Source organism: Cynara cardunculus (genome assembly GCF_001531365.2).
Source record: "Cynara cardunculus var. scolymus isolate 2C chromosome LG 13, CcrdV1, whole genome shotgun sequence".
Lineage (NCBI taxonomy): Eukaryota > Viridiplantae > Streptophyta > Magnoliopsida > Asterales > Asteraceae > Cynara > Cynara cardunculus.
Window position 1 is genome coordinate 40,581,446 of NC_037540.1, and position 16,654 is coordinate 40,598,099.

At 36.0% G+C, this 16,654-nt stretch overlaps 2 protein-coding genes across 2 annotated transcripts; one reads left to right on the forward strand and one right to left on the reverse strand.

The window, feature by feature from the left end:
• Positions 1-3,526: 3,526 nt before the first annotated feature.
• Positions 3,527-6,370, forward strand: LOC112525225 (protein EARLY-RESPONSIVE TO DEHYDRATION 7, chloroplastic-like). Its single transcript, XM_025135254.1, has 4 exons — positions 3,527-4,360; positions 5,287-5,453; positions 5,648-5,732; positions 5,992-6,370. Exons 1-4 carry the CDS (start codon positions 3,546-3,548, stop codon positions 6,176-6,178), a joined length of 1,254 nt encoding a protein of 417 aa, XP_024991022.1. The 5' UTR covers positions 3,527-3,545; the 3' UTR covers positions 6,179-6,370.
• Positions 6,371-7,322: 952 nt separating this feature from the next.
• Positions 7,323-16,347, reverse strand: LOC112524471 (L-ascorbate peroxidase 3-like). The gene is made up of 9 exons (XM_025134294.1): positions 16,047-16,347; positions 15,847-15,971; positions 15,042-15,091; positions 14,340-14,405; positions 14,096-14,144; positions 12,694-12,776; positions 12,453-12,532; positions 11,647-11,749; positions 7,323-7,720 (listed from the first exon to the last, which is right to left on the reverse strand). The coding sequence occupies exons 1-9, from the start codon at positions 16,157-16,159 to the stop codon at positions 7,532-7,534; spliced, it is 858 nt and encodes a 285-aa protein (XP_024990062.1). The 5' UTR covers positions 16,160-16,347; the 3' UTR covers positions 7,323-7,531.
• Between the last annotated feature and the right edge of the window lie 307 nt (positions 16,348-16,654).

A 16,654-nucleotide genomic window follows, 5' to 3' on the forward strand; every position in this document is an offset into this window, starting at 1 on the left:
ATCGTCTCGTTAATACCTTCGAAATAAGTCCAATATTGAATAGTTTTTTACTTAATTATATTATTATATATTATATATAATGTGAAAAAATATTTTTAATATTTACGATTTATACTTTTATAGTTATTTATTTATATATATACTATATATTTTGGGGTTAGGTTGTCCAAATTGCACTGTATAATATGTTCTTGGTATATACATGTATTAATTCAACTATAATCTGAGTTTCTGGACAAGAAAGAGGGTAAGCAGTTGAAATTTTATTCTAAAACCCATCTTTTTTTGTCTTTTCATGACTTATGATCTATCAAATTTGTAGTTTTCTTTATTGGTTTTGAGTGTTTATCTTAAAACTCAAGTTTATTGGTTCTTTGCTCTTGATGTAAATTGAATACATGTGTGGAGTCGTTTAGATATGTTGGATTTTAAATATATTGGATTTTAAACTGTCATACAATTTTTTTCATCGATAGTCTGTAATTGGAACCATAACTCTTATTTATTCAAATTGTATTAATATGTAAAGACCAAATGTAACATATATCATCGTTAAATCTTATCTTATAAAAGCAGTGGAACTTCAAAATCGTTAAAATTCATGGCTCCCGCCACATTGCGCGGGTACACAACTAGTTGTATATTTATGCACAAAGTCTTAAAAGTCTTAAAAACAACTCATAATGCATTAAGTACTACTATTTTATGCATTCACTTTTAAAATCTACAATTAAAATAACATATAGTACAAGTTACCAGTGCACATTATTACTTTTTATTTTCATGTTCCCAAGATCCTTTTAACATATTTCACTTATGTCTTCACCCTCTCATACTTCTATGTCTTTTCCCCATCCCCCAAAGTGAGATTCAAACTGATATTCAACATGAGTTATTAAAAGTTCTCTCATTCATCTCTCATTCAATTGCTTTAGAACTCTCAGTCTCGTTCTCGATCTCTTGATTCTTTACTCTTGGTGTAAATTGAACACATTTCTGGAGTCGTTTAAATATGTTGGATTTTAAACCGTCACACAATTTTTTTTTATCAATAGACTGTAATTGGAATCATAACTCTTATTTATTCAAATTGTATTAATATGTAAAGACCAAGTGTAACTTATATCATCGTTAAATGTTCTATAATAAAACCAATAAAACTTTAAAATCGTTAAAATTCACGGCTACCGTTATATTACACGGATACAAAACTAGTAATATAGTATAAACATGTATAAATACAAAAGTTAAACAAATATGATAATCAAGAATATAATTTATGGAAGGGGTGGGCTAAATGCACCCCTATGCATTGCTTAATGCATCCCTACCATGAATTTCTTCTTTACACACATCAACATCAATGTATATTTTTTACATTCTCAATGCTTGAAATGACTTGATTCTGACATAAAAAAAAGGTGACATTAGCACTCCCTCGAAGAAAATGAGAGAGAAATTAGACGTACGATTGGGTTTGGTTAATTTTAAGGAAACCGTACCGTTGACTGGTCAAATATGCTTAACCAACAAGATAACTTGCTCCATCTTGTTGTTTCCTTCAATCCTCCTACTATCATACTTTGTCAACAATAGTCCTTCTCTTATTTTCTTTATTTCATTTTGTATACTTATTCTATTTTTAATTTTTTTGATTAACCTGGTCCTGGATATTCAACCCGCTAAGCGAGCCGCCTAATCCTAGGGCGACCACCTGCTTTGCAGATAGCCTGGAATCATCACATTTGAACTTTCGTGGCCACAAGGGGATTTTTATTTCTTATTGGATTTGAACTTTGTATACTTATTTTAGTAACGAATTTAGATGGTTAATAAATTTACATATTTTTCTACGACTTTTTGAATTACGTATTTAACTTTTTCTATTAAACAGATCAAAATTTTAGAAAAATTACAGATAAAATATTGATGTAGAAAATTAAATCAGTTAATGGTTTCTATACTTACAGTAAAATCTAGATGGATGGCTAAATAGCCAATAAGTGTAAGTGTTGTAGTTGAAGACATGCATATTTCTTAGAGGCTATTTCAGGAGTATCAAAGATCAAGAATGGTTATTGACTATGCGTTGACATTTATGCCAACTACACGTTTTAGCAGTGAGTTTCAAATGTATTTATGTGGCATTTTCAGGGATAATCAAGAACTAATTAGGGAGCTTCTCAAGGGTGAAAATAAGGTAACTTCTTCTTTTAGAATCAAACTTGTAACTTTTTGTTTCTTGGGTGTTTGTATTTTGTGTGTTTAAAGGATTTGTAATTATTTTCCAAAGAGATTCAAGACTTCATAAAACACGTGGAAACACCGTTTGATGCGTGAAGAATTGAATGAATGAGAGGGCAGAGAAGCAGAGCTCAGCTCGTGAAGAGGCAAAGCAGAACTGAGAGCGAGAGCGCCACAGATCGTGACTCATGAAATCAAGAAGTTGAGGCTAAGGGGCAGGGTTGTGCTTTGATGCCCTTAGGCCTTTGCTACCTGGGTTCAAATCCCATTTTGTGTCGTTTTCCTTAGTTTTTAGCTTTTATTCAAATTTATTGTGTTTTTAGAAAAGTTCGCAGTAAAAGATTCGAACACAAGACCTTACATATGAAAAGCAAAGAACTAACCAATGAACCAATGATGATTTTGTCAAAATATCCATATCTTTGTTTTTTATAGTTAAATGGTGCCACTATTTGAAAAAAAGATTAGGTCAGTCTCTGGATATATAACCAATATAAGCATGGCGAAGGATCGTGTGAGAAGTGAGGTTATGGTGAAAGGCGTAAAAAGAAATTTGAACTCTTGATCACTTTTAATCTCATGTTCACCCATGAATTATGTTTTAGAAGTGAATTGATCTAGTATATCTCGATGCATCTCATTAGTGTTGACATTCATTTATGATTGATCTAATGGTGGAGATCTCTTCTTACGCTTCTCACCATAACTCTTTTTTTTTACCGGAACCCAACCCTATAAAACATATGTACGTATTTCTTTTAAAATTAATATATGCATAAAAGATGAAGAATCGTGTGAGAAGAAGAGTTAATATGAGAAGCGTAAGAAAAGTCTAGACCTTGATCACCTTTAATCTTAAACTCACCATGAACCGCGTTTGATGCGGAAATTGATCTGATGCATCTCAATCTCATCCTAATATTCATCTGAGGATGAAGATGTCTTCTTACGTTTCTCACCTTAACTCTTCTTCTCACTAGAAGTCAACCCCACATAAAAACGGTGTAGAATAAATCCATTAATAGAAAAGACTTGCATTAATATTAAAAGATAGAGGACTAGTTATGCCAATATGTGATAATACAAGGGCTATTTTATTTCTTCTCCCTCTAGGTCGACCTGTTAAAAAAATAAAAATATTAATAAAAAAATATCTCCTCTTACACACGTATACACGCTTGACAGTAGTCATTTCGGTGCTGCCACGTGTCCTCTACTCTCCAAACTAACTTCATTTCTAAGTTTAAATCCTCATAAATATCCCCAAAAATCTTGAAAACCTGCAACAAATACCATCAAATATGGCATCGAAAAGCTCTACAAACCCCAAAAATCTCTACCCACAAGTCGATCAATCGAACCCATATTCAAATTCCTCATTTTCATCATCAAATCCTTCAGCTCCATCGATGTACCCATCTCTCAAAACCAAAGATCTCGCCGAGAATCTCTTCCCGGACACCGGCGAACAACAACCGGCAGCTTTTGAATCGTCGGAGGAAGTCGTCGTCAAGATTCCAGACTCCATCGTTCATTTAATCGACAAGCAACAAAGCATAGAGTTAGCTTCCGGCGTGTTCGAAATAATCCGTCTCCGGCAAGGCGGCAACGTCGTCGCCGTCCTCGCTCGTATCGGAACCGAAATCCAATGGCCGTTGGCGAAAGACGAGGCCGCCGTGAAGCTAGACGGATCTCACTACTTTTTCAATCTCCGAGTACCTTCACAGCCCGGCGACGGCGTGGAGCCTGACGATCTTATAAACTACGGTTTAACGATCACCGGAAAAGGGTCGGAGGAATTGGATAGGGTTTTGGAGGAGTACAGTGCTTTTTCGGTGAAGGAAGTGGAGAGGGGTGTGGCGGTGGTGGTGGAAGGTGGTTCACCGGAGGCTAAAGCGGCGGCGTATTGGACAACATTGGCGCCAAACGTGGAGGATTATAGCGGGTCGGTTGCTAAGATGATTGCAGCCGGGTCGGGTCAGTTAATCAAAGGGATATTGTGGTGTGGAGATGTGACCGTCGACAGGTTGAAATGGGGGAATGAATTTTTGAAGAAGAGAATGAAATCAGGCCCCAAATCAGAAGTTAGTCCAGAAGCTTTGAAGAGGATGAAAAGGTATCAACTTTGACTTCAAAAGTCAACTCTAAAATCTCGTAATTTTTGATGAATTTGGTGACCATTTTGGGTCTTGTTTATGTTTTCATACTTGGTATTAGGGGCCTTCATGATTGGGTTGATCGGGTTGAAGACATTTGAACAACTAACCCAATGTTTTTTGGTTGGAAAAATCTTAACCCAAACCAAACCAAAGTTCAACCCAACCTGATCGAGTTGATACTTTGATATATTAAAATATTCTTCTAACCTTGAATATGTTATTTCTTTGTGCATAATTTTTGTTTCATCATTAACCATTTGATACAACTTATTTATATTTCTTTCATTCAGTTAGTTTTCTCAATTTACATATATATGTTCACAGTTACTGAATATATATACAAATGAGTTATATAAAGATATGAATAGATTGAAAATATGTGTATATGAAAAAACATACATGATAGTGTAATTGTCTAATCTATATATTAATAAAAATTCAACAATTATATTAAATCCAATAAATAAAAGGATATTTGGTTCATTTGGGTTCAAATAATAGTAACCCAGTATCAACCCAGTACCTACAGTTTGACAATTTTACAACTCGATTAGACATTGAGTTGCTTCAGGTTAGGTTATTTTCGCGTTGGGTTGGATTGGGTTGATCGGGTTGGTCGAGTTTTTGAGCACCCCTACTTGGTATGAAGTTTAAAGCAACTTAAAATCAAATCTTGGTCCTGAATCTTTAAGGAGAATGAGGAAGTGTTGACTTTGCCTTCAAAAGTCAAACATAAGATCTTTAAAAACTCATGAATTGGTGACCATTTTCGATCTTTTTTGTGTTTTTATACTTGCAACGAAGTTGAAATTGGTTGCATTATAAAGGGTTTTTGAGTTGTAAAGAAGTCTAAAATCTAAAGTCTTGATCGTATGTTTCTCAGGGTGAAGAAATTGACCAAGATGTCGGAGAACGTAGCAACAGGGCTGCTTTCCGGAGTGGTGAAGGTGTCGGGGTTCTTCACGAGCTCGATTGTGAACTCGAAACCAGGAAAGAAGTTCTTCAACCTTCTTCCTGGGGAAATCGTACTTGCTTCTTTAGACGGATTCAGTACGTGCTCGGTTCTTGAATCTTGTCGTCCATTTCGTATTTGAATTGTTGTTAAAACGTTCAAATTCCGATCCCGGGGTTTGAGACAATGGTGTTGGAGGCCCACATTAGCTAGACATGACCCGTATATACGTAGGAACCTCGCATCTCTCGTTTTTTAATGATTGTTTGTGATTTGGTTGTGTTGTTGACAGATAAGGTATGTGATGCGGTTGAAGTAGCCGGAAGGAGTGTTATGTCGACCACATCGACCGTCACGACCGATCTCGTTTCACATAAGTAAGTATTTCATGTGAGGACCGTTTTGGACAACTATAGGCTAACTTATGTTTCTGAGCTTAGATCCATAGCATTTTACATTGTCATTTAGCTTATCAACGGATTTTACCAAACATGACTAGTTAATAAGTCAACAGCTAACATATCAACTGGTTTTTACTAAACATGACTAGTTTATCAAATATAGCGTAGACCGCTGGACGTCCTTTTTCGGGACCAATGGGATCGTTAATGGTTTGCTAATTGTTGATGATTGCAGGCATGGTGAAGATGCGGCAAAGGTGACTAGCGAAGGAATGGGTGCTGCAGGGCATGCGATAGGGACGGCTTGGGCGGTGTTCAAGATACGAAAGGCGTTGAACCCGAAAAGTGTCGTTAAGCCGACGACTCTTGTGAAAGCAGCTGCTTCTCGATCGGGGTCGTCGAAATCGGAAAACGTTAAGTAGCTGTGATCGTTGGAGATTTTTCGATATGTTGCATATGTAATATTGTGTCTTTTGTGCTTGGATGTTGTTTGCATTAAAAGGAAGGGTATTATATGGCAAAGTGATTTGTAAGTTGTAACGATGACCACGGACTAAACGATTCAAGAATTAAATCGTTGGATTTTCTTCACAGTATTCCCATTTTTTGGTTTATTTGTATATTTATATTTATTAAATATTTTTATTTTGGGGGTAAAATATTTAAGGGGGTGTTTTGTTTTTTGACTTATTTTAGTTTTACACTGGTGATAAGCTAAATGCTAGTGTTTGAATGAGGAAAAATAAAACTGTTTATACCGGTACCAAATCGGTAATAAGCAATTTTTGATGAGTTAATTCATTCTAAGTTCCTGACTTATGAAAAACTGTTTATTATCAGTTTATCATTTTAACTTTGTTTTATTAATGTTTGTTAATTATTAATCTTATTGATATAAATTTTTGTCAATAATATGGAAGACTGTCATTTTTTATCATTTTACATATATAAGCAAAATTTGTCAAACACTAATAAAAACAACTCATCAGCTTATTGCTTTTTGGTACCGCTATAAGTTAATCCAAACATTTTTTACAAAACTCCGTTTTGATACCACATAAGTTAATAAGCACTTTTACTAAAAAGCATAAGTTGTTTTAAATAAGCAATCTCAAACACCCAATAAATAATTACCCTGGTCGTTTTTCCAACAATCACATGCATTGTATTTAATCAGACGTTTTTTATAACGCAGTAAATATATAACCATTAGGAATAAAAGAGAAGAATAAAACCATATGATCAACATATATAACCTAAACCAAACGAACTCGGTAAGTTACAGTAGGAGAGATAAGACGGTATACAAATCTAGCCTCGACCAGTATACCAAATCTCTATTATTTATGAACCATTTATCAAATGTTTATAAGTGTTTTACTCAGATGTTACTTACTTGATCGGGTGAATATGGCAAGAACTAAAAATCTTACCTGATAAGAAGTATAGGAAGAACCGAGAATCTTATCTCGTAAGCGAAGGAGAAGACTCTTACCCAATAGGCACTTACCAGGTAAAAATTGTTTGCCAACAATCCATTTTGATGATTGAGAATATTACCTAATAAGGCAAGGGAGGGTGATGACTCTTATCGATAAGCAGAGGCCTCTTATTTACAATCACATACATAAAGGTTGTTTTTTGTTTTCTTGTTTCATTCATGGATGCATATCAATCTATGAGGCCAAGTAGGATTGGACTACAAATGTGTAAGGTTCCATAGTTGTGGAAATGCAAGTCAACTTGCCTTGATTTTTCGGACTTCTATGTGTTTCTTACTTCATCCTTTTCCGGGATTCGTAGATGTAACCAACAATCACGACAGCAGTAGCAACGACAACCCCAAAAGCGCTTTGTGCCAGTACGACGCTATCCAGCTTACAGGAAGATGAACGAGGAGTGAATCCTAATTCAGAAAGTTTCTTGTGTGATACTGCATAATCTGCAAAAAATGCATCCTCATCCTACAAAAAGTTGGTCCCAATGATTTAGTGCACACATAAGAAAAGCATAAAATCAGTGCAACATATTAACCAAAACGAAACCAGTATATCTCAACCAAATGCAGGGTATGACGGTAAAATGTACTCAAACCTGACCTCTACCCCAAAGAGTATAACGGCTATTGTCATGAAGACACCCCCTCCCCTGCGTCCCATTTGTGAAGAGTTGTACCATGAAAGTCGTTCAACTCTACACGTAGTTCACAACAATATTTGGACTTATAGTCAAATGAAGAACCTTAAGAAAAGGAAACGTGATATCACGTAACATAAACTGTTTACAATTTCATAGGACCGAGGTACTAATAAATCAGTAACAGGACAGGACCTAGTATGAGTTTCTCTCAACGAATTGGGTAGTTGAAACCAAATCAAACGAGTTATATATCCCACTCAAAGGTGGTGTCAGGGTTGGGATGTATGTACACTTGTCCTTCACCCCCAAAAATAGATCGACCTTTTGTCTTCTACCACGAATAGCAGATTGGCTATTTCTGTTAAGACCTCCCCCCCCCACCAAAAAAAAAAAAAAAACTTGCAACAAGTGTGTGTGAAAAAGTAATGACTTGATAGTTTCAGAAAGCTTGCCAAAAAGTTTTGGAGCATTTTAAAGAAATCAAAAGTGAAAATCTTGAGACCAGAATGGAGACATGACTATTTCATGAAGGAAAAAAACTAAGGGTCCGTTTACCAAATGCTTACTTGGGTAAGCGTTTACCAAGTTACATTACCTTACCGGATGAATATGGTAAGGACCAAAAATCTTACCCAGTAAGAGCGAGGCAAGGACCGAGAATCTTATCCGGTAAGTGAGGGCAATGACTCTTACCAGGTAAATTGTTGCATAGAAACCCATTTTTGTTTACTAAAATCTTACCTGGTAAGTAAATAATATTACTGAATTTTACCGGTAAATGTTTACGGGGTAAGTGTTTGGTAACGGCCCCTAAGTCTAGAATGAAAGATACGACAAATTGCACATTTCTACTGCATAATATACTTGTACTGTACAATTTTGTTCTGATAGAGAATCTAAATCTTGTTGGGTCTACTAGCAGGACTCTTTAGATGGACATCAGATTCAACCTCTCGGACAACTATAATACCTAGGAATATTCCAATTTTCATGGGGTAATACATGAGCAGCAAGATAAGATTTAATATAATTTCCAAGGGCATATTGAGTAATTGTTAAAAAAGCATCTGCCTGTTACTAACAGCCCTTCTTCTGCATCATGGTCTTGTATTGTACAATCATCTGTTCGAGATAGAATCTAGATCATAGAATGTTTTAGATGGCTATGACAGGAAAAGCCTCCGCAAGGTTGTTCCTATCATTTCATAGTTCTTGGAGGATATGGATCAGGTTCATTTTTTGGCGAGGATATCGAATAAGTTAAGGATTGGTATTTAAGGCCTAAAGCCATGAAAAACATGCTGAAACCTGCAATTGAACAATGAGCACAAGAATTCTACAAATGTAGGCCCAACCTGAAGCTCAGCATGCAAAGTGCTCCTTGGAGCAACTAATCCCTGGGTATGAAAAATCCTCCTTAGAGAAGGAAGTTGTTCCATGTGACCCTTTGTGGTAGAATAAGAGACACAACACGTGGTCTCAACCTATAAATTAGAGGTTAATACGGTCGAAGGAGGACTTTTAGACCACTTCACTTACACACACTCTCTCTCTCTCTCTGTCTCTCTGGCACTTGCCCTCTTGCCATAAGAGGCACAAGATCTAGCATCATCAATCTTGATCAAACATATTATTTGGTTCCTGTATTTGCACGTTAGTTGCTAAGGATAGGTTAGTACTTTCACCCTGATGAGGGGAGCATGGAGGAAGCAATGCAACAAATTTGCTTTGTAAAGCAACTGTTGTACAAATAGTAAGTCAGTTATTAACGATAAAGATTTAATCCCACACCCAGAAGTAAAAAAGACTCACTTCCAGATTATAAACTAAATCTAGGAAGCAAGGATGCTGCTATCCCTTGCCACGTCTTTGTATTGGGTTGTTGGGCTGCAATTTTTCAGAGGTGCTACATGTGGCTACAAGATGCAGCTTTGACTACATTCAATGAAACCGTCCACGGACTGGGGACATGATTTTGATACTACAATTTTATAAAAGAAATTTGCATACATGATAATTCACAACTTATATACATGTGTGTGAGAGAGAGAGAGAGATAGAGGAAGAGGCAATAAAGAGGTCAAGGCGGAACATACATTGATAGTTTACAAAGCTAAGAACACACCAAGTAAAAGTACAAAGACCACAAAGATCTTAAACTAATATTTTTACATGCATACATCTTGAAAATATTATATATTACTGCAGTGAAACCATTGACGTTAATTACTCTTGTTTTCCACACATATACTGTTTTGGTGATTTTAGTGAATTAGCATACCGTTTTTGTGTAATTCAATTCACGGGAGAATGAAGGGTCTGATAGTTAAGCTAAAAGCCTAAAATATGAGTCAAGAGGTGCGGAGTGCACAATTGGATAAGCTAGAAAGACCAGGGATCGCCAGATGTCGGCATAGGTCCCCCCCCGGGGGGGGGGGGGGGGTCAAGGAGGCCGAGCCCTCTTGCAGGGTCCTAAGGGCAGCATGCTGAAACCTAGACGAAGTTGAAGTGAGTTGACACTAATATTTTTTAGTATGAGGTGGATTTCAGTGGTTATTTATCAGTGTTTCAGTGACTAGCAAATGTTCTTTCAATGGCCCTGATGAGGGTCAACTTGTGCCATTAGTGGCATGGGTCAGTGGATCCACTGATGTTGATCAATGTTACCCACTGATGGGTTCACCCACTGATGCAACTTGTTCATAACTGCTATGGAACGACTTGTAACCTCTCGTGACCGCTCAATAATTGCTCATAAATTCTGGTAATCATTTACCATTAACGAGGCATTCACTAACGGTTTTAATGTATGAACCTTTACGATTTTCTCTAGGTTTATAGTTTTCGATTTCTCCGGAAATTGAGTGTGATTTGAGATTATCCTCGTGCAAATTCCTGTATCCCAGCCAGAAAGGATCAAAATATTGCTTATGGAAACTGATCTTACTCGATCTCAGATTTTATCCAAGTTCTTTTGTTGTAATTTCTCACACTCTACATTGATCTCAAACTAGAGTTTTACACTTTATTTTCAAATATTAATGTATGAAGTATGAAGGTCTTTACTCTTTTTATGGTTTTAGAGTTGCATAGACACATGTTTCCTTGCAACATAAGTGTAACTGGTAGGTGCCCCCAATGTTTTGAATCATTAGGAATTTAGGACACAACATATTTATATTCTAAACTAAGTCAACCAAAACACTTGATAGAAGAAATTTAAACTTCCCTGTGGTTTCTCAGTCAACTAATTGCATAGATACCATATCTTATCTATCTTGTCTATCCTATGTATGAGAGGCAGCATTTAGTAGAACTTGTTGGAGATGATATTGAATGCTACATATAATACCACCGTCTCTAAATAGTACTTTCCTACTTAGCATTAGTAAATGTGTTTGACTATTAGTAATAGAATTTCAATACTTCACACGTATTCACTAGGTAGTTTGGTTTAATAGAATTTCTATAGTTATTTAGTTAAATACAAAATTAGTAATATCATTTGCAGGATAAGCTCAGAATTAAAGATGTAAGCCTACATAGGAACATATCCCTAGTCGAAAATAATATCATTAAATTACTTGTAAGAAATGTGAGACGCTTTTGTTATTTAAAAACTACTTCTAAAGAAATATATGCCGATAAAATTTAGAACTCAACAAATACATATGGTAGGCTATATGACCATATAGAAAATATTCATATGATTGATACAAGTGGCACGATAATTGGTGATATAGCTCCATACCTTGGCATACAGGTCAACATAATGGCGGAACCCAGGATCTTCCAGCAATGCTACGTCTGTTGGAAGCTTTAAAAGCCCCTCCGACTCCCCTTTCAGCAGCTCCCTGGCTCCACAAAATTGGTGCTAAATTAAATAACAGGACTCAAAATCTATATTTACTTGTTCCAAAAGAAAAAGGGAAATGAGTCACAAGTAGGTTTGTGCATTGACTGAGAACCAGACCGAGTGAAACTAAAATTTGAAAAGGCAGAACCAAGGAAATGGACCATGAGATTCCACTCCAGTGACTGTAAAAAGGATAAATGAATCTATAAAGCATTTCCCATAAATTTTTTATTTCATATTTCTTGAAGTTTTTCATAGAATATCCTATATGAACAACCTGTGGTGTATGAACCTCGTATGTTCCACCCAGAGGTGGGGTTTTGGAGGAGTAAGATGTAGGCAGACCTGACATGCGATCAAAATAGTAGAGTGGTTGTTTCTGCGAAGAGCCGAAGACCCGACTTGTGAAAAGTGTGTGAAAGCGAGAAATGCAGATATGCAAAAATATTAACAACAATATGAATTACCTGTGGTGTATATGTTTCCTAAAGAATTACTATAAAAAATACACACATTTTTTAAATACCGTGTGTGGTTAAAGGTTGAGAAACATAGAATTTGTTTAGTTCTGGTCTTAGATAGTTGCGACTCTAAAGAATGTACATGATTCTCGATCGGTTCATGTTGATTTAGATGAGTCTGCACAAACCAAATTATCCACACCCCTAGTTTATAAGGTAAGAATTTTCAGCAAGTCTTACACAAAGTATGAATTATCAAATTTCAGTGGCTCCCTAGTCCAAGGGCCATCAAAGCCTGATCTATCTGCATGTGCTTTTCCCTGTAGCATATTAATGGTGACAATAAGAAGCAACAAGTGATTAACATGGCTGGCAGTGATGCCTAGATGTTTCATACATTGACTTGAAAAGCATGTTAAGCTCCTTTAAGTAAAACAAAAACTTTTGAAGGTATTAATCAAACAAATAACATGCACTTTACCAAAGTGTGGCCCCCTGATAGAGCTACAATATCCTTGTCAGATAAGCCCATCCGGTAAAATATGTCCCTCAAATGTGGTACACCTGCAATCAGTGTAAGAATCTCATTAACAGAATAAAGCTGATGTCAAACGTTGGTATACATTTTATAGATAAAGAGTAAATGTGTGAAACTAACGCATTAACAATGACGTGAAGTTCCCAATTATGTATAACCATTCTTCCGACAACAAACAACAGCAAGGATTATTTGTTAATCAGCCTACCAAAGCCACGCATATTAAGTTTAGAAGCACGATATATGTTTCTATTGTCACCATCTAAATGTTGTTTCAACATCCTTGGAAGATTTAGATACCATTCACTTATACCATCTCTCCATTCTCTGTTTTTCATTTCTAGGCCCCACCTTCACCTTCTCTTTCAGGTCAAGTTTATGAGGCCTCCTTGCATCATATAAAATGGTCCCATTATAAATCTTAGATGACCTAAATAAATAGGACTTTAATCATCGACTGCAATTAGCAAAAACCTGTTTCGATGTGTAATCAGATAACCAGATTCAGGAGCAAACATGAATCCACTTACGACAGTAACTGGGGATGATATATCTAGCCAAATAGTTTTAACTTTTCCGACCAATCTCCTCTATCATCTAGAAGAAATTTTCCTTTAAGGCCACCTCCTCAATAGCAAAGTACACCTCCTAAAAAATGTGTGTTCTTGACATCCAATTCATGGAAGTGGCCAATGATGAATGGCAGCTAACGCTATACAAATACGAACACATAGCATCTTGGTCATTGGAGAGAAAGCTGCATGGTAGTCAAAGTCAACTCCATAGGTCTGAGAATGGCCCTTTGCAACTAACCAGGCTTTCAACCGGTGTAATGAATCACCGGGGTTAAGTTTGACTATGAACACCAATTTACAACTCACTACAAGTTTTCCACGATGAAGATGTGCGAACTTCCAAGTATTATTCTTTTTTTGTAACATTATAGGTACCAATGGTTGTTGTGGACTCTAAGGAGATGTGAGAGTATGCTACGTAATCATGGATGAGATATCGGCTCCAAGGTTGTGTGCCTCTTCCACAAGCACTATCCATCAAGCAGGATCCCGCAAAAGCTACAGCCTGTGTGCATGTAGGTGTATGTGTATGGACAGGAGCAATTATGCAAGCTCTCTAAAATGAAACTTTCTCTACTATCCCAGAAAATATGCTTTTGAAATTATAAAATTGAGACAATTTAGAAAATTAAAATATTATATTATATATCTATATATTAATTTAAAGAGCATGGCACATCACCAGTAGACTAAGGCTTAAGAAGCCATTGATAAATAACCTCAATGCTTTACATGAGATGAACAGTTATTTACAAAAGTAGGATAAAAACCTTTGTTAGCATTTGGGAGTCTGCCTTCCTTGGGGGAGATCCTTGAATCCTAAATGAAACATGGAATATTTAAAAGAGAAGAAAACTTTGGCAGAAAATATTAAAATAATTCCCATGATATTTCCATGACTAAGATATTTGCCAAGGATTATGTCTTTGTTAGACAGGAAATTGCTTGCAGATGGATTAGAGATAAGAACAAAACCCAGGAAAAAGTCTCAACTATTTGATGAAATCAGCATACCTTTCTACCAGGAACGAAGTCAACGGTAGGACCACCAGTAACCTCGACGGCAACAACACCTGCAAGCTGCCAATAGACCGCCTACGGGTAAGTACTGAGTTTAAGCTCCACATGAACCAAAACCATTTAGATGTGCTACTTACAAAAATTATTTGGGTAGAAATCAGTCAACAAAATTATTGGGCTGCCCATAGAGTGAATAAGATAGTAGACTCAATAAGATAACACTTAGATATAAGATTTATCTAACTGCCTAAATGCCATGCATTCTGCCCAGTAACAGTATTGCCATATAGCCATTAGATTCTAACGGACTTGCATATGCAAGCACTCAATAGGCTGCAAACATATGAGCACATTAATCATCCAAATGGAAAAGGGACACTTCCCTATTCTTGGACAACTTGAATTTGAACCTTTTCTTTTGCAAAATTCAAGTAATTTCATATGCCAAGTTGTAAGGATATGACAATTTAAGTGCAAGCCTCAGAAGTTAACATAGAAACAGCTGATTTTACATTTCACCTTGCTCAAAATCAGTATATTACCAACAACTATTTGGAATTTTATTTCACCTTGCTCGAAAGCAGCATATTACAAACAACTATTTGGGATTATATTTCACCTTTCTCAAAAAGTAGCATATTGCTTTAAATCTATAAATAAGAAAAAACAAATATCTTGGAAGACTATTGAAATCACCTGATATAGATCTGCATATGTAATCCTTGGATGCTTGGACTTTATTTCTTCTGCAATCAACAAGAAAACCACCCTGTTTAAGAAACTGAAATAATTTTTTTATATTTTATAAAGGAGAAGTTAATTGTAGAGAGAAGTATGCTTTCAGAAAATGTACAAATCGAACTCAGAGAAAAAAGGTCCTGTATCAAAACGTTCATCGAAATGAACCAAATTTCCTCATTTTCCAATCTAAGGCAAACAAGTTTGGCATACTAGACAATATATCAAGCAGACTTAACTACATGTCATAAAGATGGCCTAGGCAACACAAATAATCAAACCAACTGAAATAAATTCAGCACCTTGAAGCCTCACAGACTATAATTACTATTTTAAATCTCATTATCAGCCATCCTGAATCAAAAACTCGTGAGGCTTTCTATAGTAGCATCTATCTTTGATTCATTAATGGCTGCAAATTATAACAACGAAAAAAATCAAAAACCACAAACTTCTTCGGTTGTCTAACAGTTAAGGATTCTCCCTTTTTGACTCAGGAGTATGGACCATTGATTCAACTATTATTATTGAGACAAAGTGGAATCTGGCTGGGTATTGACGAGAAACACTTGGATTAACAGATCTTTTTATCTAAAAGAGCAATTATATAGCCCTCATCCCAGTAAATATGTTAGGTAATCAACCACAAATTTTCAACAACATAAACACGTTAAGGAATCACAACTCTAATGTAATAGTATAACTCAAATTCACAAAACAAGCAAGTCCTACCAGAAATTATGAAAGGAAAGTGAATATTTACCGCAAAAATCAATGGCAATTTTTAAACCGTTATTCGAGCCATGACTAAACTCTTCCTCGTTCCTGATCGAGCCATTTGGACCTCCAGTTTTCGTAGTCGCATCATAGGTTCCAGCATCATGCCATCTTCAAACAAACACCAATTTCAGTTCAATCATCAATAGATTCTATACATATGTGTGTAAACTAGACGAATCATACGCTAAACGAAGCATGATAGGGGCGCATTTTTTGCTGGAGATGAAAGCACGAAGCTCTCGACGAGCTGTCTCGATCTCTTTTAGGTATTCGGCGTCAACGACAGGCATCGTCATTCACACGGTACACGCAGTGAAGTTGAAACTGTGTGCTCGGACTGCCGGGGACGACGGAGATGAAACCAGAGTGATTGATTCTGGGGAGATGGTAAGAGACTATTGGTCTGTGCACAAAGAGTTTTTGTTGCGGTGTGAGCGAGTCGAGTCAAGGGGTTGGTAGTTGGTAAACACGATGATTGACTTGCTACGACGGCGATTGGTGGCAGATAAATTTCCGATCAACAGAATCACAGCCGTCTAAAATGGGTAATAATCCCCTGCACCAGTAAAAATGTAAAATGTGTTATCTATACTATATTATAAGGGGTTTTCTATCCCATCCCCTGCTATCTTTTTTATCCTAGATTTTTCATATCCCACTTACTTGAAACACTAAAATACATTAAAATAATTTTATTTTATTTTTCAATTTTAACCTTTGATATTTTTAGTTTTAACCCTTCAATTTTTTATATACTTTTTTATTATATCTTTTACGTTTTTTTTTAATTT

What these genes read in the sequence shown, in the direction of transcription:
- LOC112525225 (XM_025135254.1), top strand. Translation starts at nt 3,546, where the DNA reads ATGGCATCGAAAAGCTCTACAAACCCCAAAAATCTCTACCCACAAGTC. An exon ending in TGCTTCTTTAGACGGATTCA is followed by an intron (nt 5,454 to 5,647) that starts GTACGTGCTCGG and finishes TGTTGTTGACAG; the next exon opens with ATAAGGTATGTGATGCGGTT. An exon ending in ACCGATCTCGTTTCACATAA is followed by an intron (nt 5,733 to 5,991) that starts GTAAGTATTTCA and finishes TGATGATTGCAG; the next exon opens with GCATGGTGAAGATGCGGCAA.
- LOC112524471 (XM_025134294.1), bottom strand. Translation starts at nt 16,159, where the DNA reads ATGACGATGCCTGTCGTTGACGCCGAATACCTAAAAGAGATCGAGACA. An exon ending in ACTTCGTTCCTGGTAGAAAG is followed by an intron (nt 14,145 to 14,339) that starts GTATGCTGATTT and finishes TGTTTCATTTAG; the next exon opens with GATTCAAGGATCTCCCCCAA. An exon ending in TTTGATAATTCATACTTTGT is followed by an intron (nt 11,750 to 12,452) that starts GTAAGACTTGCT and finishes TTGTGGAGCCAG; the next exon opens with GGAGCTGCTGAAAGGGGAGT.